This window comes from Myodes glareolus, chromosome X (assembly GCF_982192425.1).
Source record: "Myodes glareolus chromosome X, mMyoGla1.1, whole genome shotgun sequence".
Taxonomy (NCBI): domain Eukaryota; kingdom Metazoa; phylum Chordata; class Mammalia; order Rodentia; family Cricetidae; genus Myodes; species Myodes glareolus.
The window spans coordinates 102060514-102086050 of NC_142053.1; the positions used below are offsets into that span (position 1 = coordinate 102060514).

A 25537-nucleotide genomic window follows, 5' to 3' on the forward strand; every position below is an offset into this window, starting at 1 on the left:
GTTTGTTAAGATGAAAATAGATTTTTTCCAAGTGTGTGTACATACTCTAATTTTAGATGGATGTGTGTGCAATTTACACTCTAGATTGGACACCATCTTTGCTGAGGGTTAAATTTACTCATAGTTAAACAATACTCAACTTGCCCACATTAGAATATTGCTATAATTTCATTATGCTGAGTTTGGATATTAAGTCTGTCATTTGAGTTTAGATTGCTACAAAAATGTCCCATAACTTGACACCGGATTTAAATCATTCAAATAAATTAGGCTCCCTGTGAAAATAAGTCTAAGCCCCAAATTCTAATTTTTATTGAAATCTTCATTTTTTATCAGATGACATTGCATTTCTGAAACCATATTAACAGTTAGTACTAACATTAAAATTTGATAATGTCTTAAGGGACTTATCAGGATATGCAATTTTGCTATCATCTTATTTTCTAAATAAAAGGACTGAAAATATAGAAATAGAACATTGTTGAAAGAGTACAGGATTGACTTAATTAAGTTAACTGCTCATGTTACATGAACATTATGAAAAAATAAATTAAAATTTCTTTCCTGTTTTATGTTTACAAAGCCTCTGAAGTTAAAGGATTTTTCTTGTCACATCCTATGAAGCTGTTTCCATATCTGCAAATTCAGAGAAACTAGGTCATGCATAATTACTGGGCAAGACATGTTTATAAAGGTGATTTTCTCATGAGAATTTTCCATGAAATTGGTAAGCTTTCATAATGAGAATGTAATACAGTAAATGAGTGATGGTATTATTACTAAAAAGGAAAACCATTCTAACAGAAAAACTGAGAAAAAGATAAAATTTATTAAATATGTGTATTTAGTTTGTGATATTACACATTACATTAACTCTCTTAGTAGAAAAACTAAAATTCTTCAAATTTGATGATTCACGAGTCTTGAAAAATAGGTTTTGTGATAAATATATTTATATTCAAACTGGCATTCTGAAGAAAGTTTACTCAACTGAATGATTCTACTTTTATCTTCTGATAATTTTTCTGGTGAGCATACAATTGAATTTACCTAATGTCTAATTGAAATTGCTTTCTAAGCATACTATTCATACACACAAAATGTTACTGGTAGATTCTTATCTTTATTTTAACTTGTAGAAGCTTATTTACCAATCCACACTGAATATAGAAAGTGCCTATTAAAAAGAGGAATTCAAAAATATATTTTAACACAACCTGCAAACACTGCAACTTACACAAATCATCATACACTGCCTGTACATTTCAATGGAAAAATTTTAAAACAAGAAGACATTTCTTGATGTTATCACTGTTTCTCCATCTGACTCACTTGGGGAAGACAAGAAGAATCATATAGGAGAATTTATGTAAAAAATTTCAAAATATTTTTGAAACCGAGGGTGTAAATTGGTGGTAGCATGATTGCCTAGCATGTATAGGGGCCCCAGTATCTATCCCTAGCACAGTAATAAGGAAACACACATGCAAAGATCAGCAAAAATAAACACACACACACACACACACACACACACACACACAGACACATACCATCTTATAAAAATATTTAAAAAGCCCAATAGGAAGAGGTGGTGGGACATAATATAGAATAATTAAATGTGAAGATACAGTCAAAGTTATGCCCTTGTAAAAAATTGTCACCGTGAAATCATTTGTTTTGTACAACAAATATATGTCAAGGATTTTAAAATAAAACTATAAATGTGTCACATTATGGTAAGTTTTCTATATATTTTAAAGTAGAAAATGAACTGAAGATATGCAATTTAGAAGTTTTGTCTAAAGGGTTTACACAGAAGACATAAAATGAAAGCATTATCAGTGAAACCACTTCTATTTTTATTTCTTTCACATAGATAATTTCAGGTCAACTACAAAAACCATGAAATGAAGAACTGATCATGGGACTGCACACACAAGGATCACTGGAATGAAATAAAGTTTTCACCAGATGACTGTTAAGAAAAAAAAAGAACCAGAATACCATAAATTCATATTTATGTAGTAATCATGTCAGATATTTAAAAATAATAAATACGGAATAGTAAGAGAGAAACTATTAGCATAAACAGTATGGAATACATTTTATTTTCTTTAAGACAGATGAAATTTCTAGGCACAGTTTTAGGCATTAAGGAGGACACAGAGGCATAGGTTAGTGTGCGCTGCTCTGTACAAAAATACAGTCTGAATAAATTACATTGCTAGCCATACAATTAAACAATCACTTACCAGTCAGTTCACTGCATGTTTAATAATATACAGGTACATGCTAATCCATATATAACATTTATATTTCAAACACATAAGCTCTCTATATTTGTCTTTTAAATTTACATGTTGACCTTACAAAAAGCTAAATACTTGTGCAAGAAATCTGAATAACTAGCCCTGCTGAGTACTTTTATGATATCTCTCTGTGTATATTATCTCTCTAAGATAAACCATTGGTTCATGATTAACAATTCTGCTTAAGAAAATACCAAACAAACCTAAAGCTACAAAGACATGATGCTAGTATAGCTTAAATAGACACTTGTATTTATTCTGATAGACAATACTGTTTTGGATGAGGAACAACAATTTTTCACTAAGTTTTGTTAGCAATGTAAAAGTTCCAAATATTAGTGGTGGTAAAAATATGATATAGGGCTCATTAAAATTACAGAAGGAATCTACTTCTCAATAGACTACAAATATGTGTGCTTCAACCTGTAACATAGTCTGTCACCTTTTGGCTTGTCATGTGGACAGAGAATGACACTCTAGATATGATTCTGGTCCAGCTGCACACTGTACCCTCCAACAAGCCTCACTGATGCCAGGACCACAGTACTGCTCTTCCATAATTCAAGAATAAGGAGATCATCTCACAAGATACTGTGAGTAGTAACTGAAATCCCTATCACATTCCTCATTCTGTTCTGACAATATGCAAAGAACTTTATAAGAGAGAGACCACACCAGATTTTATGTTTTAAGAAAACTATTTCAAAATATTCTATAATACTAATACTCTTCTGGCGATTTTCCATTCAGTTCCTTACAATTCTTGATAAAATTATATACTTTGATTAAGTTTTACCTGTAAGATAAATTTAATAACTTTTGTTTGTCACTACTAAAACAAGAATGAGTAATGTATTCAATTTTACTTTGTGATTCCAAAAAAAAAAATTCACAATTGGTTTTGGCATTTCGGTAAAATCCTTTGGGGGCAGGGAAAGGCTATTGTTTTTGGCAACCATTCTTAAGCTGAAAGCAGAAGTCTGCTCTGTGAGGTAAAACAAATTATTAAATACTATTGACATGGTCCTGCTCTGACTGAATTATATTTTAGCAAATAGGTACATTTTAAAATTTTTCCCCAATGTTTCTTTCTTCAAGAGGGTCACATGAGAGCATACTTATTTTAGTGTCTTCATTAACAAAAATAATTATTTATAACTTTAATATCAGAATTGTATATTTTATATAAAAATAGGTTTATACTTAAGCTATCCAGATTTGTATAATAAACAAAATGAACAAAGTTTGCAGTAAGAGAAGAATTGCAAACTTTTCCCCTATTGTTGATATTTTCTTCCCTTAGAACAGTCAGTGAATGATTTCTCTAACATAAATTCATCATACTTGTGTGCACAAATCAGTTAGCTCATAAGTTAACTTCAGAGGACCAGGTGACAACCAAATAAATTCAACTCGCCTACTGAGACACTTAGACATTTATATAACTCTATCACTATTGCTTTCTTTTAAAATGAAGACATTTAAAATACTTGCAAAAATAGCAGCCTTGTACTTTAATGAATTTTACACAAAGTGATCATCCTAATTTCTACTTTCTTTTGAACTGCAGTGCTTATGAAAGAATCATTAAATTTCAGATTAACAGCATTTCATTTTTTCTTCTTAGGCAATTATATTAACACTTTCCAGTGATTCAGTAGAGAACATAGAGCAAAGCTTTAAGGTATATGAACTTTTGAATGTTGATCTAAGCTTCTTAATGCACACAAAGTTAGTGTTCAAATGACTTCACTAGAGCAAGTACTGATTTTATGCATGATAGGTATGTATGTGGAGGAATAATGAACAGCTTATTACCATTTATACTAATGGCTCACAGTCTAGAAAAATAAGCTTGTTACATATGCACAGTTGTTTGCTGCAAATTTTGGTAAGTAATTTAAAGGGTACAAAAACAACTCATGTACATTTCTTTCTGATTGCCCCAGAGGAAAGCAATACTCTCATTTTGCCTCATTTTAGAGGAGGCTGAGGCACAATTTCCTGTCTGCATGATTAAAACTGCATGTCTCCAAATCTTGACTTCCTTATTGTGCAACTATAACTTGCCATTAAGAAGAACATCCTTAAACACAGAATTAACTAGTTATATCTATGACTATCATATGATGCTCAAAACACAGTTTTGTTGTTAAAATGTCATTCAAGCAAGTAACCAATAACCAATGTAGTCACTGTGTGTTATAAACAGGTGATAGGGGCTCCAACAGAAGACTATTTGTCAGAACAAAGCAACTTTTAAGTGTTGCTTATGCCAGATGCTCCCCTGCAGGCAATAAGAGACTATGGCAATTTTCATTCCAATTAACTTGTCACAATGGCTACTGTCATACAAACCCTTCACTTGTCAAGAAAAATGGCATGAGCATATTGGTAGTTTGCAGCATGTGCCTACATCTAATCAGCTCTCTTAATTTGTGCAGTTCTCTAAAATGGATATAAAAGCTGGTTATGATGTTGACAGCCAAAAGGCAAAGGATATTAAATCAACTGTGCAAACTGCTTAATGCTCCAAGATGTTTTAGAAAATAGTGCTAAAAAAGATGATGACATAAATTGTTTTTGTTGGTCAGTTTCTCTCTTTGTGGTGTGTGTGTGTGTGTGTGTGTGTGTGTGTGTGTGTGCTGAGACTTGGTTTTAGTAGTAGTCTTCATAGTTTTTAGGGTTCAGGCAATAAAGGATGGCACCCCCAAATGAAAATATAGTTGCACCCCAGGCCAGGCCATAGCCCCAGTTGAACTCGTGGTAAATCTTCAAGCTCACAGTTTCAATGAACTTGATTGGGTAAAGAACCAGGCTGCAGACCTGCAGAACAACTGAAAAAAGAAAAATCAAACAGAATTGAGACGTTATTTAAAGCAAATAAAGCAGCATGGATATATAAATATAAATTCATGAGCTAATTTTTTAAAAAATAAGTATAAATACCAAAAATTAAAACATTAATAATTGTAAATGTCATCTTTTAAAATATCAACATTTTCTTTTATTCTTTTATATTAATTTATTTATTTACTTAATTTTCTTGCTTAGCCACTCTGACAATATTGTAATAATTGTCCTGTTAATAACTGGTGAATTATTTTTAGTAATTAATGAAATTAGTAAAACATACTAATTCATGAATATACAAAATACTGATACTTGCTTTGCAAGCACATGTACAATTATCACTAAGGACAGTTAACATCACTATTTATACTAAACTGCTTCATATAAAATCCATAAAGAGCTAACAACAGTGACATCAATGCAGACCTAAACCCTCAGTATTTTTTATAGTTAAGGAACTGAATTATTCAACATTTTTTAGTAATCAACATTTTTTAATGATTATTCGTGGCAACAGAAATTTTAACTGCACTTTGTTCATAACCATCTGATTCATCCCAATGTTCCAGGAAGAATCATTGTGATGTTTTTGCTTCTATTTATCTAATTAGAAACTATTTTCAACCTTTCCGTCTCACCCAGTCTACACTTCTCATCTTTAAAAGAGACTGAAAAGTCATCTTTGTCAGGAAGCTGTAACTAATTATACCCTTTATACTAGATCTTACACATATTTTCATATATATTTCCCATTGGATTAAAAAAAAAAAGTCAGTGAAAGAAAGAGGAATAATGATCCAGAAAAAGCTAGGCCAAGAACACTACTATAAGAGAAACAAAAGTTAGATATTAGTTTTTAGATAGCTCTTGGTTCTAACTCAGGAATGAAGGGGAATTGTGATGAGTCATGTTTATTAAAATAAAACAAAACAATTAAACAGGAAGGGAAGGAAGGGGGAGGTTTATTTTAACTACCTAAAATTAAAGTGGCATATATCCTATGGGTATTATTATATGAATGTCACTACACTGAATTACACAGGAGATGAAGTCACCCATTTAAAATTTAAAACTTCCCTTTGGATCAAATACTACACAATTTCTATTTAATTTAAATTAATTTAATTAGAATGTATGGGGCTAAATTTGCCATATTCGCCTATCTTGGCTGCTCTAACACTCAAGAAAGGTGACTTTTCCTTAAAAATCTAGGTGGAGATATACATAAAAGAGGTTTAAAAATAACTCAAACAGTCATGTTCATTCAGTTATACACTGACCACATCATAATGGCAGAGCTATAGTTGCAAAAAAGCACAATATCTTAATGCTCAGTGTATTTTTTTTCTGGACATTTGAAAAAAAAATTAAAGATAGCCCTGGCATATGAAACAAAATTTTTGTTAGAAGTGATTACTCTTTAGGTTCTATTAAAAATACTCTAAATTCCAGAATTTTAGTAACAAAAATATAAACAGTTAAACACAACAAACTTTGTTTGTGTTGTTATATGCATATATATATGCATATAGTTTTGATTTTTTTTTCAAGACAGAGTTTTGCTGAAGCTTTGGAGACTGTCATGGAACTAGTTCTTGTAGAGTGGGCTGGCCTCAAACTCACAGAGATTTGTCTGCCTCTGTCACCAGAGTGCTGGGATTAAAGACATGTGCCACCACTGCCTGGCTAGGTTTGGTATTTTCTTAAACTTAAAAAGAACAAAAGGATTTCAGACTTCGAAATCTATCTTCACTGATTCTCAGCATCCATAAAGGTCACATTACCAACATGATCAACTCTCCTTGCAAGTCTACATGGCGATCGTCTAGTTTTGGCATAAACCTGATGAAGAATCATATGGTTCCTCAAAATGCTAAATTTCTTTAATAATAACCAGGATAGAAAAGACTATCTGAATTCATATAGAATTGCAAACGTGTTAGCCTTGTAGCTTAATGCTAATCTGGGCTAGCATCTGCTTGCTATTCTTCCACCTTACTATTGAGATTAGATGAACAGGAGATTCTCTTGACACTGAAGACAGAAACTACACTTTCTTCCTGGTTTAAAGTTTTAGATCATAGTTAAACCTCTAAAAATAGCAGAATTTTATAACCTTACTTCATCTATTTCTAACCAAGGTACAATAGTAATTTAAAAAAATCGTTGGCTCTGTGCATTAGAGAAAGAAAAGGAAATCTCTTGTTGTAAATGTCATAAAACTAATAAATGAATGACTGCCACCCATGCACAAAAGCAAATATTAGTTACTTATTAGCAAGGTTTTCTCCCCTTTTTAAAGGTTTATCCTCTTAGATTTCTATACTCTCAACACTAAATCATGACTGAAATATACAGAATATGTATATTTCTAAATATAGAAAAATAAATTACAAAAATTAATCAATTAATCTGATAAATTAATCCATTCAATAAATATTTAAATGTATCTGAGTTATACAGTTTAAGGCATTTTTGATAACAACAGAAACAAAGCTGCTGTTATTATGTATAGGTAGTCCATCAGTAAATGCACACCATCTAAAAAGGTAGCATGAGTATGATTGCAGCCAGCACTGGGGAGACTGAGACAGGAGTATCATTTGCTAGTGTCCAGACTGGACTAGACAGCAACATTTTGCCACAAAAAACACCAAGTCATCAATAAACCAATCGATATACCTTGAATATTATAGAAAGTATTACGAAGATCCAAGAAGGTCCAAAAAAAAAAAAGAGAGACATGGTAGCTCATTTTTAGATTCACAAATTTTTTAGATTCACAAAGGAATCACATTCTTCTGGGAAGGTGATAGGAGCATAGATGTGAACCCTGAATGGAGGTAAAGGTCAATATAGCAGGAAGAAAAATGTCCAAGGAACAGGCAGTGTTAAATTTCTGATGAGAAATGTGCCTATAGAATAAGGAAGATGCCAATGCTGTGGTCTTGGTTCAGACAGCAAGGAGGGTAAAAAAACAAGCAAAATAAACCAAACAAAATCCAATACAAAACCGTCATGCATCAGTTCCTCGTTAAGTCTCAACCTGAAGACCACAGTTATTGTTTTGGATTGCCTTTGAAGTGACAGACAGCTGCTAATGAAGTTTGAGTAGAGAAATAATAACCAACTTGAATTAATTAAAAAAAAAAACAATCAGCCAGTCCCTAGAATAAGGTGTTAATCGAGGATGCATTAAAGGTTCATTTCAATGTGTTTCATTCATCAAAATCTAAACCTCCAGGGTATAATGTAATGACATAATTTCCTGTTAGAGGGCAAGTGGGTATACGACTCCATTAAGAGTCTATTGGCAAGCTCTCTTGAGCAAGCTTGCTTAGACTTCTTTTGTGTTGTAGCAAGAAGAAAAATTACCCTAAAATGATTTATCCTTCTAAATTGTGCTGTTATTTCTGAAACCACAGAGAAAATTGAATACAATAGAAATTTGTGAAAAAATATAAACCTACAATGGCAAATAAAGGTTTTCTCCATTTATTACAACATAGTGAAAAAAAATAACTCTTTGCTTCACAAAAATTTCTGAAAGGCAGAGACAAAGTTTGCAGCATAAGATAATGACATCAAGCTATACCATACTACCAATCAATGGACTATAATATAAATATATGGGACATTGTGATATTCTGTGCCCTTCATCAGATACTGTACTTGAAAAGTGAGACATTTCAGAATTTGCAGAATATCTGGAATTTACTTCTTTTAAAAATTACCAATATGAAACTTCGTGGCATATACAAGAGGAACTTAAAGCTACTAATTTCTTTGTGTATTTTACTTTTGTTTTATCTTGTTGCTTAGATTTGAGATAAGGTCTCTTTACTTAGCATGCATTAGTTGGTCTAGGATTCTATGGAGGCCAAATCTGTCTTGAAGATGTATCGATGCTCTCTCCTCAGAAGAGAATACTCTTGAACTTCTGATCCACATACCTTTGCCTCCAAAGTACTGGGATTACAGACATGAAACATAGTATCTGGCTTCCAGCTTTAAACAGGTGTTTGTCAAATAAAAAATTCAGGTATGTCATGTAGTACAAGTAGTTTGTGGTCTTCATGACATTTCAAACATCTGACTTCCCTTAAGTATTATTCCTGAAACTTCATTCACAGGATAGAACCACCTGTAATACAGGTGATAAATAAATTCAAAATCAGGACTTATTCTGGTCTCCTATTTTGGATGTAATAGCTAACCAGTAAGATGAGTTGGAAATCTTAGTCTTTTAATTCAGAATGATAGTCTCAAGTGAAACCCTGGCTCTCCAATACAGTCGTTGGAAAATTGGGTATCTTTTGCCAGTCATTTAAAGACTATTTCCTGAGTATTTATGAGTTCCAGGAATAGAATAGAATTTTAAGTTTAATGTGGTATATGTGTTTTGAATACAAGTACTGCCCACCTTAGCAAAAGAAAAAAAGAAGTTTCTTTTCAGAGAACTCATTCTCTGTATGAACAGACACTGACATTACTTGGTAACAAAAGGCTTGTTGATATTTGGAGAGGAAACCATTTTGTTAAGAGAAATTATTACTATTTCATAAATGCCAATACAAACAAAAAGGAAATGCTATCAGATAAAGATTTGCATTTATAAAGTCAATGAAATAAACTACAACTGAGGGAAGCCATCTGCTTCAATACATTTGGTTTTAATTATATAGATTTTTCTAAGTTTTTCAATATTAAATCCAGGTTAATAATTGATTACTATGGGCAATGAACATTCTTTCCAAAAATCAACCGAATGCAATGAAATAATTCATTTCTGTGGTATTTTACAAATAAACAATATGTTTAGCCTTGTTTGTATGAAAAGTCAACATTAAACTAATGGTTATTTCAAAAAAAGTTTCCATAATCAATGCTAAAAGAAAAAGAGCATAATTAAATCTGAGGACATGTACATTTTAAATTATAGCAATGAGTATAATGTTCACTCTAGGCCCCAGTGCATGGAGTAAAACTATATGTATCTTGCTATAGGGCTTTTCTTTCATTTTTTTTTAATCATTCACTACTATGTGATAGTTAAAGCCAAATTAAAAACTTTATTCTGGCCAAACTTATTCCCATTTTTTTTATAATCAGTACTTATTTTCACCAATGTATTTATACTTGGAAAAATATGTTTTTAAGCAGAAAAAGGAAACTTTGAGTTGTTTTCATCAAACATCTGGCTGGTGCCAGCAAAGGACTTCTTTATAGTTTTCACTTGCCAACATGCAGTGAATCAAAGGCTAAATGGAATAGTAAATTGGTGTTCCCAGCAATGCGGCATATTAAAAAAAAAAAACTAGAATATCTCTATGCCATCCTATAATAAGAAATGTCTACTATTCTCAAAGTTGCTTGTAAGAATTCTAGTTTTAAAACCTCTTATATCATGGGGTACAACTTATCAAAAAGAATTCTACTGTTATGTCCTTAATTCATTGTTAAGAATTCATTGTTATGTCCTTAAATCTTAGCTTCAAATACAAACACACTCACACTTGGATTAAAGCATCTACATTTTTTTTTATTCTAAAACAGAGAAAGACCCAATGATAAAACAATGGACCAAGAAATAAGTTAGAAAATATGTATATCAAGGTTGTTTTTTCACTGGTACTGTAGTATTCCAAATTTAGGCTATCGTTATACATGGCAGCAATAACATAATAATATTGTGATATTATAAACATTTCCAAATATATTCTATAGTAATGCTTTGTAGTCTGCTAAAAAGTTTTGTGGAGATACTTTGACTAGTATTATACCCATCTTTAATACAATGTTTAGTCCCTAACAGACATCCCAGAAATAGCTAAACGGTTACACGAGAAAATTATGAATGAATGAACCACTTGTTTAAGATTCATTGTTTTCTAGTCCCAGGTATGCCGGTCATCTACAGACCAGAATGGCTTCAAACTCAGGTATCTGCCTACCTATGCCTCCTGAGTGCTGGGATTAAAGGCATGTACCACCACTGCCTGGCTTGGACTTTGTGCCTACATTCTGATCAATCTTGTTACAAAATGAACACAAGCAGCAGGGGGCAGTAGAACACTTTGGGTTTTGTAGTTTTAGCTCACACTACCCCTAAAATCCTGAGAAATTTGATCTATTCCAATTTTAAACAGCTTTTAAAACTCCATCTAACAGCGTAGATGGTTCTGTCAGTATCTTCATTATTGACAGTCACAGGGGCTTATTTTTTAGACTTCAAATCAGATATGACTGACATGGAAAATTGAATATACCACAAGAATATTTCGGTTAAGAGTCAAAATGAATAATATATTCAATGATATTCTTATAACTGAAAATCAAAACTCACATCATATAATGAACTGGGCTTGTAACAGTCCACAAAGCCCATCCACAACACATTTTTTTAAACACAGCTGTTGGTCTTTTGTTTACCATGTTTGATATTTCGATTTAAAATGCACTTCACAGAATAATAGCTGTCAAATTAAGAGACATCCACTGCCCTCATATAATTAACTTCTTTGATGGTTCACATTAACTGATATGATTTTTTCCATACTTTTCAAAACACATAAGCTTTTAAGAATACACTTTTTGAAAAATTCCCTTTCCTTGTTTCATATGAGACTATTTTAATATAATGCCACTGTCCTAAGATAACAAAGGAGTCTAGAGGTCAGGGTAGGGGGAGAATAGATGCTTAAAATAAAAACAAAAGACAAAAAAGGCAGACTTGATAAATACATCTTCTACAATTTCTAAGGCAATAGCCTGGCAGCCCTGTGGATAAGGTTTTTTGGATTTGGGGTTTTTATTTTTGCAGTGGTGTGAATCGAACCTAAACTCTAGGTCCTAGAGCTTAAAGTCATGCTAAGCAAGCATTCTACTACTGAGCTATATATCCAGCCTAAGACGTTTTATTTATTCACACTTTAGCAAGACGTTTAAAAGTTGCCACTGTTCTGTGAAATGCTTAACATGCTGAAAACTGATAATATGATAATCCTTCAGCCAATTTGCCTTAAAATATAACAAATGCCTCTCATTTTTTTTGTAAGTAGCAAACACATACTGATGCATGAGAAGGGAGAATGGTAGAAAGGTTCATGAATCTTTAATGCTGGTTTGAATATAATGAATTTATTTACCTGCTGCAAAAAGCATGACAGCAACAGGTCTGTAGAAGCGCCTTCGAGATCCCACGCAGATAGAAATCAAACCCACCAGGAATGCAATGAGAATGATGGCAGCACCGCCCAGGAGTAAAGCCAGAGTAGCAATCTGCCAATCTGGAAAGTAAAAACAAAAGCATTGCAATAAAGCTGCAGAGAATCAAAAGAACTCTGTTCAGTACCCTTCACTTTGATGCAGCTCAATGGAAGTGATTTTACTGCATGCTAAGCATCTTTGGGGTTTGAAATGTTTTGCAACAAAAATTAATATTAATGTTCTTATTTAGAAATGGTCCCACTGCTAAGCTCAGCAGAGTTTTTAGGGCAGAGGTTTGCCACACTTCTTACAGGCGCTCTACTAATGTTAAATGGAGCATCCCTCTCTATGACCTTATTTTCAGTATTAAAATTTACATTTTTATTGAACTATAAAGTTCACAAATCTTAACTATGGAAAAATAAGGCTAATATATAACCATCACTCAGATATACATTTTAGATATTTTCATCAGCAAGTAACTACCCCTTATGCCTTTCCCAGTCAATAACTATCCTACTACTTGGGCTATTGATGAGATCAAGCACCATAACCAATTTGGTATGGTCTGTTCATGATATGAACTATTTTGTGTCTTTCTTTTAAGTCTGTGAAGTTCATTTCATTATTATATGTGATAATACAACACAATTTTTAAATTCCTTTGCATCTTAGAAAACCTTCCTTAGCCTCATAAAAATTCCAAATTTTTGTTTGCCTTCCCTCACGACTAAAACTATCCTTTAGTTAATTTATATCAGGAAGTTTTGTTGTTGGATTATTTATTTCATTTCATGTATTTCTGTCTGCTTCAGAAATCATCACCAAAATGGTTTCTAAAGTAAGGAATGTCAGAGAGTTAGACTAGACTCTAAATGATTGTTCAGCCCCTTTCTTCAATCAAGAACAAGTAAAACTATAATGATCACATGGCACACCTCGGATTCAGTAAAATCTAAACCTCATTGATGATAATTTATCATTTCTTGTCAGGATGTAGCAATGGCATGAGAGAAAGATGTTTCATTTTCCAGTCAAGAAAAAAAGAAGAGGAATTTATTATAAACTACACATAGATCAGGAAGCATCACATATGGGATACTACAGGATTAGCATATTACAGTGGTGGTAATTTGAAGGAAATTTCCAGGATTATTCTGCTCCTCAGTTTACTGTATGCACAGGAAATACAAAGAAATTTTATTCTATTTTTAAACTGCAATGCAATCTACTCAAAGTCCATAATCTATGATAGTTTGATGATTTCCTCTGAAATTATCCTTCTAAAAAGCTTCTTGTGCTGAAGATAAAGGGTTAGTAGAGAAACCTTAAGATGTTCCTTTTTGTATTTATACTTGAACACCCTTTTCCACATCCTTGCCTACAAATAATTTCTGGATGTTTCACTGGCTTTCAACTAGAAACTCCACAGCAATCAGAAAACAAATACATTAAACAGATCCACAACATCTTAAAATATAAACATGAAAGAAACATCACAAGAAAGTAGAGAGCGTTTTTAATGCATCTATTTGTAACAAAGTCATATAACTTCAAACAAAAAGTGTTATCTGGCTTTCAACTAGAAGTTAAAAGGATAGCCATATTATGGCATTTTTATTCCCTAACAGCATGTAACTTTGAATTAAAAAAACAAAATAATGCTTGTACTTGGAAACCTCTAGAGTACTTCGAAAGAGTTTATGCATAGTATATTATTTGACACTGGAAACATTAACTTGAAATTTTTAATTAAAAAAATATCAGTATAACTACACCAAAACAATTAATAAGAAAAAGGAAAAGAGTAAAATTCATCTATGCATTTACAAATCAGTGAAATATCTAGCATTTAGGCAGTTTCATTTAAATAATTTTAGTTGAAATACTATGTTTATAAAATAATTATTTTAAAAGAAGTATTTGTTTTCTTTTAATAAAGGCACAACTAATTAGCCACCTCCATAAAAATATCAGTACAAAGTTAGATTAGATTGATTTTCCTGATAAGCTCTTCCATGCAACCAAATAAGCATAAAACAATAGTTTTCACTATTTTTACTTTCAACCTAAAACAAGACAATTAATAATCTTAGCCAATATTGCCTACCTTTAATATCCTCATATAACCACGTCATACATTTACTTGCATTTTATAAAGACAGACTGAGAAAAAAACTCAGCAAATTTTCTGAAAACAAGAGCAGTTCATAGTGTCATATTTGTACCAGTTTAACCATGACATAGTATGGACAGAGCCACAGACAGTAAGTAAATGAACAAATGCTGATAATAATTAACAAAAATGATTTTGGTGGGATAATCATATAGCTCAGTAAGTAAAGGCACATACTACCAGGCCTGAGGATCTGAGTTCAATGCCTGGAACACATCTGGTGGAAAAGGACAACTGACTCCATAAGAATACTATAAGAATACTGACTGCAAAAATGTCTGTGCGCACACACACACACAATTAAAAATATTAAAGCTAAAAAAGGAGGGGATAGGCTGGTGTTCACCCTGTCCTAGACAATGTTCTATCCCATTGTCAAATATTAATCAATTTTTTTCTATGCAAAGGCTAATCAAACAAATGAAATCACATAACAAAGTCAATGGGATAAATGTGGAATTTCAAGTGATAATTGCAAAGAAAAACAAAGCAAATCCTAATTTCACATAAAGTTGCATTTTCTCAAACACTGATATTCTCTTTCATATACAAATTAAAAAATGCAGTAGTAGAAATGGGAAAATAAGTTATTAAAAGGAACTAGAAATTAAGAAAGGAATATCTTACAAGGCAGAAAATACATTAAAAGCTGATGAAGAGAAGCAGGTATGGGTTTTCTACTAAATGTCCTGTATTTATTTTTAATGCTGGCTTTATGGCTAATGAAAAATATCTCTCTATACTCAAAGTCAACAAGGAGAGTGAACATCGTTTTTCTGTGATATTGCCACCGTTCTTCCTCTTGATAGGCAACCAGAGTTATTCCTCAGCAGAAAAACTGTTCTATTTTACAAGAGAGACTAGAAAAAATCCATGACTTTTACTGTCCTAGCTACAAGCTAGGGTTTGAAATTGAATACCAAGGCTATATTCCTAGAAGCAAATGCCAAGTTTGAATTTAGTTTCAGTATATCCATGTGGAAGGATTCATTCAGGTTGGTTGTCTAGAACCTAAACTTTACATTACTGCCCAGTTAATACTCAATTTACGGACTAAAACAGTGCTTAGGAATAAGAAATATAATCCAGGACGTTCAGTATGCTTTTCAGGGCCTTTGAAGCTAAGAACAGGGCTTCTGCTCAGTGTCTCTACATAGAATCCATGATTTAAGACTTAGGGCAGCGTGGCTAATACGTGATCTTTAAGTCATGGACAAATAGTTAACATTTCCCTTTTCTCTTACTAAACAACACTATGAAATGGAGATTTTTTTTTCAAAAAGTAATTAAGATTTATATACACTTAGCTCATTAAATTACCAGACTTGTGTTTATAACATTCATTTTTCAATCAGTCTAAAAATTGGATTTATCACAAATGTATTAAAAAAACTGAGCAATTTCTGAGTAATATACTAAAAAGTGATTAAAATATTTATTGCTACATTAGTGGTGTTTTAGTTAAAGTTTATATGTCACAAAAATGTGCTACCCCCCACATTCAATGTGTGTAAGGCAAATTAAAATATAACATTTGTAATTTTGGGGCATTTTATTTTTTTTTTAAAAAAGGCATGTGTTTTATGCTTTCACTCTCAGTTAATCTCTATATTAATCTTCACTCTTTGGTTTAATTGCCCTGTGGTACTGAGTCAGATGCAGTACAAATATCTGAGATTATTATTATTTTTTTAAACATTCTATAAATGATGATGTGATACTGTAGTAGAACAGCGAACATAAAAACCAGTCCTGTTGAACATCAATGGCCTATGGCATATGAACAAAAGTGACAAAGGAATGTACTAGAGCTTTGGAGCTGAACTTAGGGAAGGCACAGCCTAAGATGACTATGTACTTTTCCTAATAGAAACAAAAGTAAAAGTAAACAAATAAAAATGTACATGCACAAAGTATTTCTTTCCACAGTAACAGGATAAAAATCAGGAAGCCCCTGTATTATATATAGCACTAACTTCAATACTAACATACAGGTCAGGAACTAAATTTGAGTCCTCTTTCAAGGTATTTTTACTCACCAGCATCAGCTTCCATTCTCTATAAATATGTTAGTATTGTATAGAATTGTGCTGACATATTTTTAACAATGTAATATGTGATACTGGCCGAAAGTTGCCAGTACATAATGAAAATTCTATAGCCTATGTTACAATTGCCTAGCTGGACAACTGTTTTCTCCTAGGGAAATTCATTAATGATTGCCAGGAAAGGAAAATCTTAATGAGGATACATTGTCTACTTTGAGTCAAAGTCAGGGCATTAAAAACAGCAGTGTCTGAAGCATTCCTTCTCAACTTGTCTCCAAACCTTTGCTGAGACTTGTTCTACTATGCACAAATCTTTGAACCCAAAATTGTTACTTCTTTCACAAAATTAGGCACCATAAAAAGCAATAAAAATGTGTTTTTATTTTAAAATTCAAGTTTTATTATTTGGGTGAGTAGTATTTCTCTGAATGTATGATACGTTTTGTATTAAAATATTCCTCTAAATATATGATATGTTTTATATTAAAATAATGTATTAATGTACTAATGGATTAGTCTTCCTTTCCTATAATTCTCATTAGAAATTAAAATATAGATTTTTACAAACTTGTATGATCACAATCAAATTTGTCTGGCAGTCACTTGTATTTTCATCTTTTATCCCCCCAAGAAGAAATTAAAATGAAACTCTTAAATTACATGAAAGTAACTTATATCACCTAAAAAAGTGATTTTTACCTCACGTCCCATAAATTTTCCCCAGATTCTCCATGATCTACCTAAATAATATGAGCACATTCACTCAATCTTATCAAACAGAAACTAGTTCTGACTAATTTTATTTAATCATGTTGATAACTTAGAAAGCTAACTCATTATTGTAAATTCCTTACTATCATTAGGAATTAATAATACCAAGGTGATATATTAAGAGGAAAAAACTCAGTGGCACATGAATTACTAATGTTCAATCACAACAATTTTATTCAAATCCTAGGCATTTTTTGCTAGTTTTAGAAAAATTACCGCCCCCCCTTTTAAAAAAGGAATCTCTTGGCTCTTTCACATAGTTGTGTATTAGAAAACTCAGTGGAAATGTAATTTAAAATCTAAGTACTGTAACATATGGTGTTTCCTCTCAAATACAACTGTTATATACAGTGCTTAGCAAAGATTCTTGGTATTAAAGTTTGTTTTAGCACTTACACAGAAAGCCAACATCATATCAAATGACTGCTACGTCTTCTTGTGCTATATGAGGAAACTTTCCCTTGCTTTTGATAATGCCAGTAGCTATCAAGCATTGTTACTTCTCAATAATAACTACTAGTGGGTATTTGTACAAAGATGTGTTGGGTTTGATTTACTGAAGACTGTTACTTTTCTGTTCTTAAAAAAAATAAAAAATTAAATAGCCAAAACTGCAATTAAAATACCTGCGTTTATTTGAGAAAAGTAGAAAGCTCAAAACCCACAAGCAGGAGTAGAAATGGGTGGCCTTCTATCTAATAAAACTGAAAGAGTAGAAGGAAGATCTTCAAATAGTCACCCACATTAAATAATGTCCTAGTAATATTAGAGAATAACACAGGTGTGCTAATCCCTCAGAAAGCTCTTTCCTTCTTTCACTCCTCTAGAGAAAGAGAACTACTGCTTCATTTTCAGCATGCTGTAATCTTATTCCGTTGACTTAAATCATATCACTTATTTCTTCCCTTCCTTTATTCTCCCTACCTAGCACAGAACCGAGCACACAGACTTACTGTATAAATTTAGATCAAGATCAAATCTACTTCTTGCTAGTGAATCACTGTCAAGGAAATAAAGCAGCTGGGGCTTCCTGAAAAGGTTAATAAAATGGAAGTCACTTCTATCTCTCTGCAACATGGTAGCATTAGGAATAGACTCCAAGTTTCATTCATAATAGACTACTGCAATACTTTGGTGGATATTGGTTTAGAAGTCTTAAACATAACATTAAAAATTCTCTTGTTAAAATTTGAATTTTAGGTTCAGTGCCTGTTCTGATACAAATAATATGGAATTTAGGAGATTTCATCTTCTATTTTTTCCTACATCATTTTTACTAACAAAAGAAACACTTTAAACAAAGCAAAGCAAAGTTTGTGGCAATATACTCAAACAACTCCTTAAATTATTACCTTAAACTTTACAACAGTTAATACAAAAATAAAAAGAGAGAAAAAACCTAAAAGTTTTTCCTGGTTCATTGAGAAACTGCATATATCCTTCATTCTTGTATATGCATGTATTTTATAAATGAGGATTTGTGTTCCAAATATTCAAATAGAACAGAAAATTGTTGATTTACTAGTTTCCCCCTTCCCATATAAATTTAAGAGCAAAAGAATCTTCTTCTCTAATTTCAAGTGATCTAATAATTTGAAAAGAGTGATAGATTTATCTGTCAGTGCCTTTGACATGAAATATTTAAACCATTTCTAATGAATTTCAACTTTGGTTATGTGAACTTTCTATGTGCCTATCTATCTACCCACTCATATTTGTAAATATCTTCTTATGCTCATTTCATCCCACAAAGAATAAATTATATTTTTTATAAGTGGCCAATCATTAAAGCCATGTATTTGCTAAGGGCAGTATTTATTCTAGCTAGGAATTATTTACATATGGATTAGAAAAATCAAGTACAAAAGCTACGTTGTGTGGATCTATTTGTTCTTCAGAGGCAATAAAGGTTTTTATAGATGTGCAGCTAGACTGTGTCAGATGGGATGCTTCATTGAGAGGTGGAATCCAACTCTGCTCTTAAATCTGAGCTGGCCATGTCACTCTGTGTAACCAATAGAATGTAATATGAGAGCTGTAAGACTTCCTAGCTAGTTCACAGAGAAGATAGCTCTCATCAAATTCTTACTCAGTTGTAACTATTCTAGTTATCTTGAGACACTGTGCTAAAAAAAACTAGCTACAAGTTCTCTGGACAGTGTTTCAGTCAAGAAAAGCCTTCTGATCACTCCCACTGAAGTGTTAAACATTTGAGTAAATGCATTTAGAAAAGGATCATACAGTCCCAATATTCCAGTTTCTGACCATGAAAGTCATACTCAGCTACGACCACAGTTATCTGGTTCATTATTCACTATCTGTATTCCTGGCCTTCAGTGTTCCATAGCATACATTTTTGGTGTTGTTAGTTTCCTGTAATTAATAAATTGATCAAATGTTCATCACTATCACAAACTGAGAGCCTGGTAAATTTATCAAAGTCCATAGTATCCTCAACAACATTGCACACTCATTATTGTGACACCGGGAACAAGAGAAGTATCTGGCCTTTAACAGTCCTAAAAAATATTAGTTACTAAGGTAAAAGTTCTCTGATCATAACCTACAGTGGCCTTTATTAAGTGATAAGTAACTCATAACCATATTTAAATCTGATATGAAAACAATTACTTCTTTATCAAATGTAAGACCTTTCACTACTTAAAAAGATTCTTTCCAATGAAAAATTTCACTTTGAGTTTGCTTTTCTAAAAATATAATATGAATGAAAACAATGTTTCATTATTTAATCTTCATTATATGCATCTCATAAGGTTAAGTATGTTTTATGTACTTGCATAATTGGTGAGTGGACAAGTTCAGGTCAGCAGGAAGCTAAAGTTTCATTTATTCTTTGTAATAGTATTTTGTCCTACTGCAAGATTATGGTATAACTTAGCATAGTTCATACAAAAGTTTATTTTGGAGACATACTTTGAAATATCTACAAACGTTTTCATTAATAGATTATAAAATACTGACTGTATTTTAGGTCTCTCTAAACTGTCTTATGAATAAACAGTAATAAAATCCTAAAGTGTATTTATTGTCAAGAGGTAATCTCTTTTGCTTCAGTATTAGTTATGTTGTGTTTTTTCTGCTTTACAATGCCGGCCTTTTGTGAAAATGCTAGTTTTAACACTCCTATTAAAACCCTTTGCTGCTAAAAGATTCCACTAAGGAAATCCCTGGGGATTTTAATATCTCTATGAATATGAGGAAAAGAAGAATTTTATCTGACCACAAATTAAAATATCCTTGGGAGAATTTGAAATTCAAGAAGACATTAAAAGGAAGAAGTCATCATTCAGATCTTTGTTTAATGCATCCTGGGTTTTCTTTGGTTTGTTAGTTAAAAAATGTTGGGTGGGTGCTAACTAGTACTGGTACCATTCCATCTATTAGTGCATTTGTCCTGGTGGTGTTATTTTAGAAGAAGCTGGAAGAGAGTACACTACTAGTGACTACACAGCTACCTCTCTGTAAACATGTTAAGCTTTCTCTGGGGACACCTAAACCTTTCTGGACCACATCCCACTGTGACATCCAGGTTCTGATAAAATTCCATTTCCAAATTAAGATGTAGTCTCAAAATATGAACAGGTGACATGGATCGGAACTCAGAATCCATGTCACTGTTAGATTTTCTAAGAACTGCAGGTGCTCAGGCAGTTCCATTTATCTTAAACTACACCAAAGATAGCTTTTCTTATAAAATCCTTTTAAAAGAAATTTTTATAGTAGAGTAAAAAACAAGGGCTATATGTACACAGTCTTAAAAGAACCTGTCAATTGAAAATAATATTCACCTGTTTTAGCACAGAGTGCCCTGCCATTTCAAAACTACCAATGACTCATGTTACAAATGCAGCTATTCTTAGGGCGGTGCACCAATGATGTTAATAATGTTCCTTGAAAAGGGTACTATTTAATCAAGAATTTTGCTGATAAAAAAATAGACGAACATACCCTTGTTACAGATCCAAATTACTGTCAGTTAAAATGTTTATTAGGCCACCTATATGCCCTCTCTTTTTGCTGAGTCAAAAATCAGACAGTAAAAAACCATTTGCTTCAAAGGAAATATGTACAAATTAATTGCTTTAAAAAGAAGCATAAAATCATGCTAAAATTAGAAAGTTTTGTAATGTGCAGTTTAGGGAACCCGTGTTCTTTAGTCTCTTGCAATTGCTATGGTTGTGAAACTCTAACTACTATATTTTGGCGGGCGGGGGGGGGCGCGGAATTACCAAACTAAACAGGAAGCAGTGGTTAAAACATTATGAGCACTTTGAATAACACTGAAAATTTATTAAAAGACTATCCACAAACTCCTTGGGAAAAGAATTCTATAGACTGAAGTCTTGTGATTACTGCATATTCCAAAGTTCCCCAACCCTACTACCAATGACTACTAATTCGCTGTTTTTTTCCTTTGTTCTCCTAGAAAAATTACAAGTAAAGATGATGCCAGTACTATCCCCCACATCTCGAATTGAGGCTCCAAAGGAAAGCATTCTGGCTGAGTGACAACCAGATTACTGGTTCATACAAGAACTGCTGACGCAACCTTCAATATACCAGGACACAAGAGGCATGGCTCTGCTCTAGCTTAAAATCATAAAACTGGTTAGAAACAACAAACAATGCATATTTGGTAACAAAATTGAAAGCGATTTTAGAATAACAACTTAGGGGAAAGTTTCAGTAGAAACTGGACCTAAGTAGGAAATGCTGTCCTCAGAAGAACAACATTCCTGAAATTTTCCTTCTTGAAATAAAACTTTGCCTCGTCAAGGCAGTTTTAATTCAAATTAAGACAAAGACTTTGAATTAAGTCCTGAAGATCCTGGGGAAGATTTTCAGTAAAACTATCCTTGGTTGTTTTCCCCCAAACTATTTCCAGAAAGAATGAAGTGGATCCCTTAAAATATTCTGACATTTTCCTTCTATCTCTCTGCTACTAGGCACAGCAAACAGACTGAATAAGCAGCCTGGCTTTGGAACAGGCAAGAACTACATTCCTGGGCCAATCCTAACGTCCCTCTTTGTCTCAAAGCCCTGGTAGACAGAAGTTTAAAGACCATGTAACATCTTTAAAAGCACATTTTCTGAGAGGGAACAGCAATTTTCTGTATTTCAGCCTCTTCCCTTCACAACTTTTCTACAACACAGTCAAGAACTTGTTCCACATAACTTCTAACAAAAACATCTCTGCTTGTAACCTATCTTGTTATCTTTAAGGGGACACAAGACTATTTTTTAAAAGCTAAATGAAGCTAAAGCGGATTTCAGAAACCCAAATTGAAAGGCATGAAGACAGAATAAAGGATGGGGCAGGCGGGGCAGGGGGATCAGAAAGTGTTCCTGCCTTTGATTTTCCCTTTTCACAGTGCTATGGAGACCATATTTGCATTAAGCTTATGCCTCCTTATTTCTTTGTCCAGCTTAAGTCTTTTCTTTCTTTTCTCTCTTTTCTTTCTTTCCTTTTTTCCTTCCTTTCTCTCTCTCTCTCTCTCTCTCTCTCTCTCTCTCTCTCTCTCTCTCTCTCTCTCTCTCTCTCTTTCTTTTCTTTCTTGTCCAGCAACAGATTTCTTTGTAGCTGAAATCAATGGGTATGGAGGCAATTAAGGAAAGATTAGCAAACAAACTGGAGCTGCTTTCACTCCACTTCTCCATATTCCAGGCCAAGAGAAAAGGATAACAGCCTGAAGAGCAAATGGGAGCTGAAGCTGGTTTCTCCAACCTTTCTGAAAAGTCTTTGTGTAATCAGAGGGCTATTATTTCAGGAGACAGAGAGAAGGGGGCAAAAGATTCACGTTGCTAAGGAGACCTGCTGAAGCTGGCATTCCTACATAAATTTCCATTTCTATTGAAGGTGGAAAAGAAAAGATATTTTTCCAAAGTTTATTTGCATCCCCTGGTTACCAAAGAAAGGCATTTTACCTATTTATTTCATCTTTAGTTGTAAACAACTAATCCCGAAAGAATTAAAAGACCTAAGTGTTGACCTCCTGCTGCCAGCCAGGCCCCTTTACTATGAATCAATCAACAAAGAAACCCTTCAATAAGAATTCTGAGGTAAAGGCAAAGAAAAAGCCTTTGTAAACACAAAATTAAATTTCTGGAAGGAATTTAACCAAGTGAACTAATCTCTCTTATAACAAAAAACGAAAGACAAAGAAAGTCGGGGGGAGGGGTTGTGGCTTTTGTGCTATTTCAACTTCACTAGAACTTGAAACGTTTCCAGTAAGGCTTTATAAATAATCTCAGAGAAGATATGAAACTGTCAAAAATAAATTTAATGAGTTTCTCAGGTCAGCGTGTGTGTGTGAACGCGCGCGCGAGCACACGCGCATGCGTGCGCGCGCACACCAGCATAGAAAAGCATCAGCAGAGCCTTCCTTTTATAAACCCTCCTTAATCTCTGCACACACCAGCAGCTGAAGAATCATAATTCGAGATGGCATAGTTTGCAGTAAGAAACTGGAAGTTAGAAAATTCCTACTAAGAGTAATTGGGATGCTAGTAAGGGGTGGTCACAACAAAACTGGAGGGAGGGTCATGAAGGGAATGAAGCCATAAAGTTCCTTTCGAGTTAGTAGCAGCAAGGTCTACAGACTACTCTCTCTTCCCATTTTCGTGAAATTTTCACCACTTGCTGAATAAAGCACAACTTTTCAGGCAACTGGAACTAACTAGCTCATGGAGAAAGAGACAGGAAGAGAGGGGAGTTTCTTACTGTGGGAGTGAAAGAAGGGAAACTCAAAAGCAACAACGGTATCACCAAAAAAGGAAACGAAATTCATCAGTCTCTCCAGACTTTCCGTATCATTCCCCAAAATTTAAAGGAAGCAGTGGGGGGGGGGGATAAAAAAAGTGAAAATTCATTAGGGAAAACCCAGATAAAGTGAAGCAGAACAGAGAGAAATGTGGGCCTAGAGGAAAACTTAGCAAATTGCTCTTAGACAGAGGATTGGGAAAGGATGGGAACAGAGGGGAGAACCCACACATCTTGAATTTGGGGCGTTTTGCCTGTTTCTTTTTTAACGGGGGTGTGGAAAGCGTCGCATCTTTTTTCACAGCCACATGGTTCTCGCCTTTAATGATAACAATTGCCCAAAATAGCATACGTGTTACTCCAAAGCCGGAGAGACCGGCAAGGAAAAAGGAGAGGGCGTGGGAGGTCTCCTGAGTCTTGGCGACCCGGACTCCTTCTGATGAGGGGAACATGCAGGGGCTTTCTGGGGCTCGAGAGTCTTAGTGTAGGGGAAGGGGAGAGAAGGGAAAGGGGAGTACGGAAAGGGAGGGGAGGGAAGGGGAGGGGTGGACTAGAGAGGTGGAGGCAGCAGAAGAGCCCTGGGCGGCAGGGGCGCGGCGCGGGGGCCTCACCGCTGCCAAGCGTGGACTCGCAGTGCCAGATGTCCAGGTTGGCGGGCTTCCGGCAGGACTCCCATAGGGACAGGTAGTACTGGTGGTCCGCCGTGACCCAGGCAGGGCTCAGTACAGCTCCCAGGTCCAGACACAGCGCCAGAAAGATGCACACGAGCCCGACCAGCTTGAGCGGGGTCAGCACCGACACGCGCACCTCTTCCATGCCGCTGCCCGCCGAAGCCATGCCCTGGCGCCGCTGCCGCCCTCCCCGATGCAGTCGAGGACGCCAGGAGGGTCCAAAGAGCCCAAAGCGGGAACTCCAGACCAGAGAAGCGCTGGTACACTGGCGCTGGGGACTCGACCCTCGGGACTCTGTTCCGCACGCCGAGAAACCGGCGGGACTCGCAGAGCGGGGAAGGCTGGCCCAAAGGAAGTCGTTGGCAGCCGCAACAACGGCAAGTGCACAGTGGACCTTCACGCAGCGATCTGCCTGTGCCCGCGCCCGCGCCTGCTCCTCCCAGGCGCGGCCAGGCTGGCTCCGCCCCAGCCCCGCCCCAGGCTGCAAGAGGCGGCGCCTTGCAAGGGAGGCGGAGGGTCTGTGGAGTGGAATGGCTCTGGTTTCTGGCATCTGGACTCCCGCCCTTCTTGCCGCTAGCCTGGTGACCTCTGTGAATAACAATTCTCTGCTGCCAGCCCTACCATGCTTGCTCTGGGGTCCCTCCATGGGGGTTGTCTCCGGGTCACGTGGCTTTCTTTTTTGTAGGGAGCAGGTATTGAACGTTTTGTTTAGTTTTTCT

The 25537-nt window shown here is 34.4% G+C and overlaps 1 protein-coding gene across 1 annotated transcript; it reads right to left on the reverse strand.

Moving 5' to 3' along the window:
• Positions 1-1835: 1835 nt before the first annotated feature.
• Tmem47 (transmembrane protein 47) lies at positions 1836-25129 on the reverse strand. Its single transcript, XM_048449754.3, has 3 exons — positions 24759-25129; positions 12311-12451; positions 1836-5146 (listed from the first exon to the last, which is right to left on the reverse strand). The coding sequence occupies exons 1-3, from the start codon at positions 24982-24984 to the stop codon at positions 4968-4970; spliced, it is 546 nt and encodes a 181-aa protein (XP_048305711.1). The 5' UTR covers positions 24985-25129; the 3' UTR covers positions 1836-4967.
• Positions 25130-25537: the final 408 nt, after the last annotated feature.

What these genes read in the sequence shown, in the direction of transcription:
- Tmem47 (XM_048449754.3), bottom strand. Translation starts at nt 24,984, where the DNA reads ATGGCTTCGGCGGGCAGCGGCATGGAAGAGGTGCGCGTGTCGGTGCTG. An exon ending in CGAGTCCACGCTTGGCAGCG is followed by an intron (nt 12,452 to 24,758) that starts GTGAGGCCCCCG and finishes TTTACTTTCCAG; the next exon opens with ATTGGCAGATTGCTACTCTG. An exon ending in TGTCATGCTTTTTGCAGCAG is followed by an intron (nt 5,147 to 12,310) that starts GTAAATAAATTC and finishes TTCTTTTTTCAG; the next exon opens with TTGTTCTGCAGGTCTGCAGC.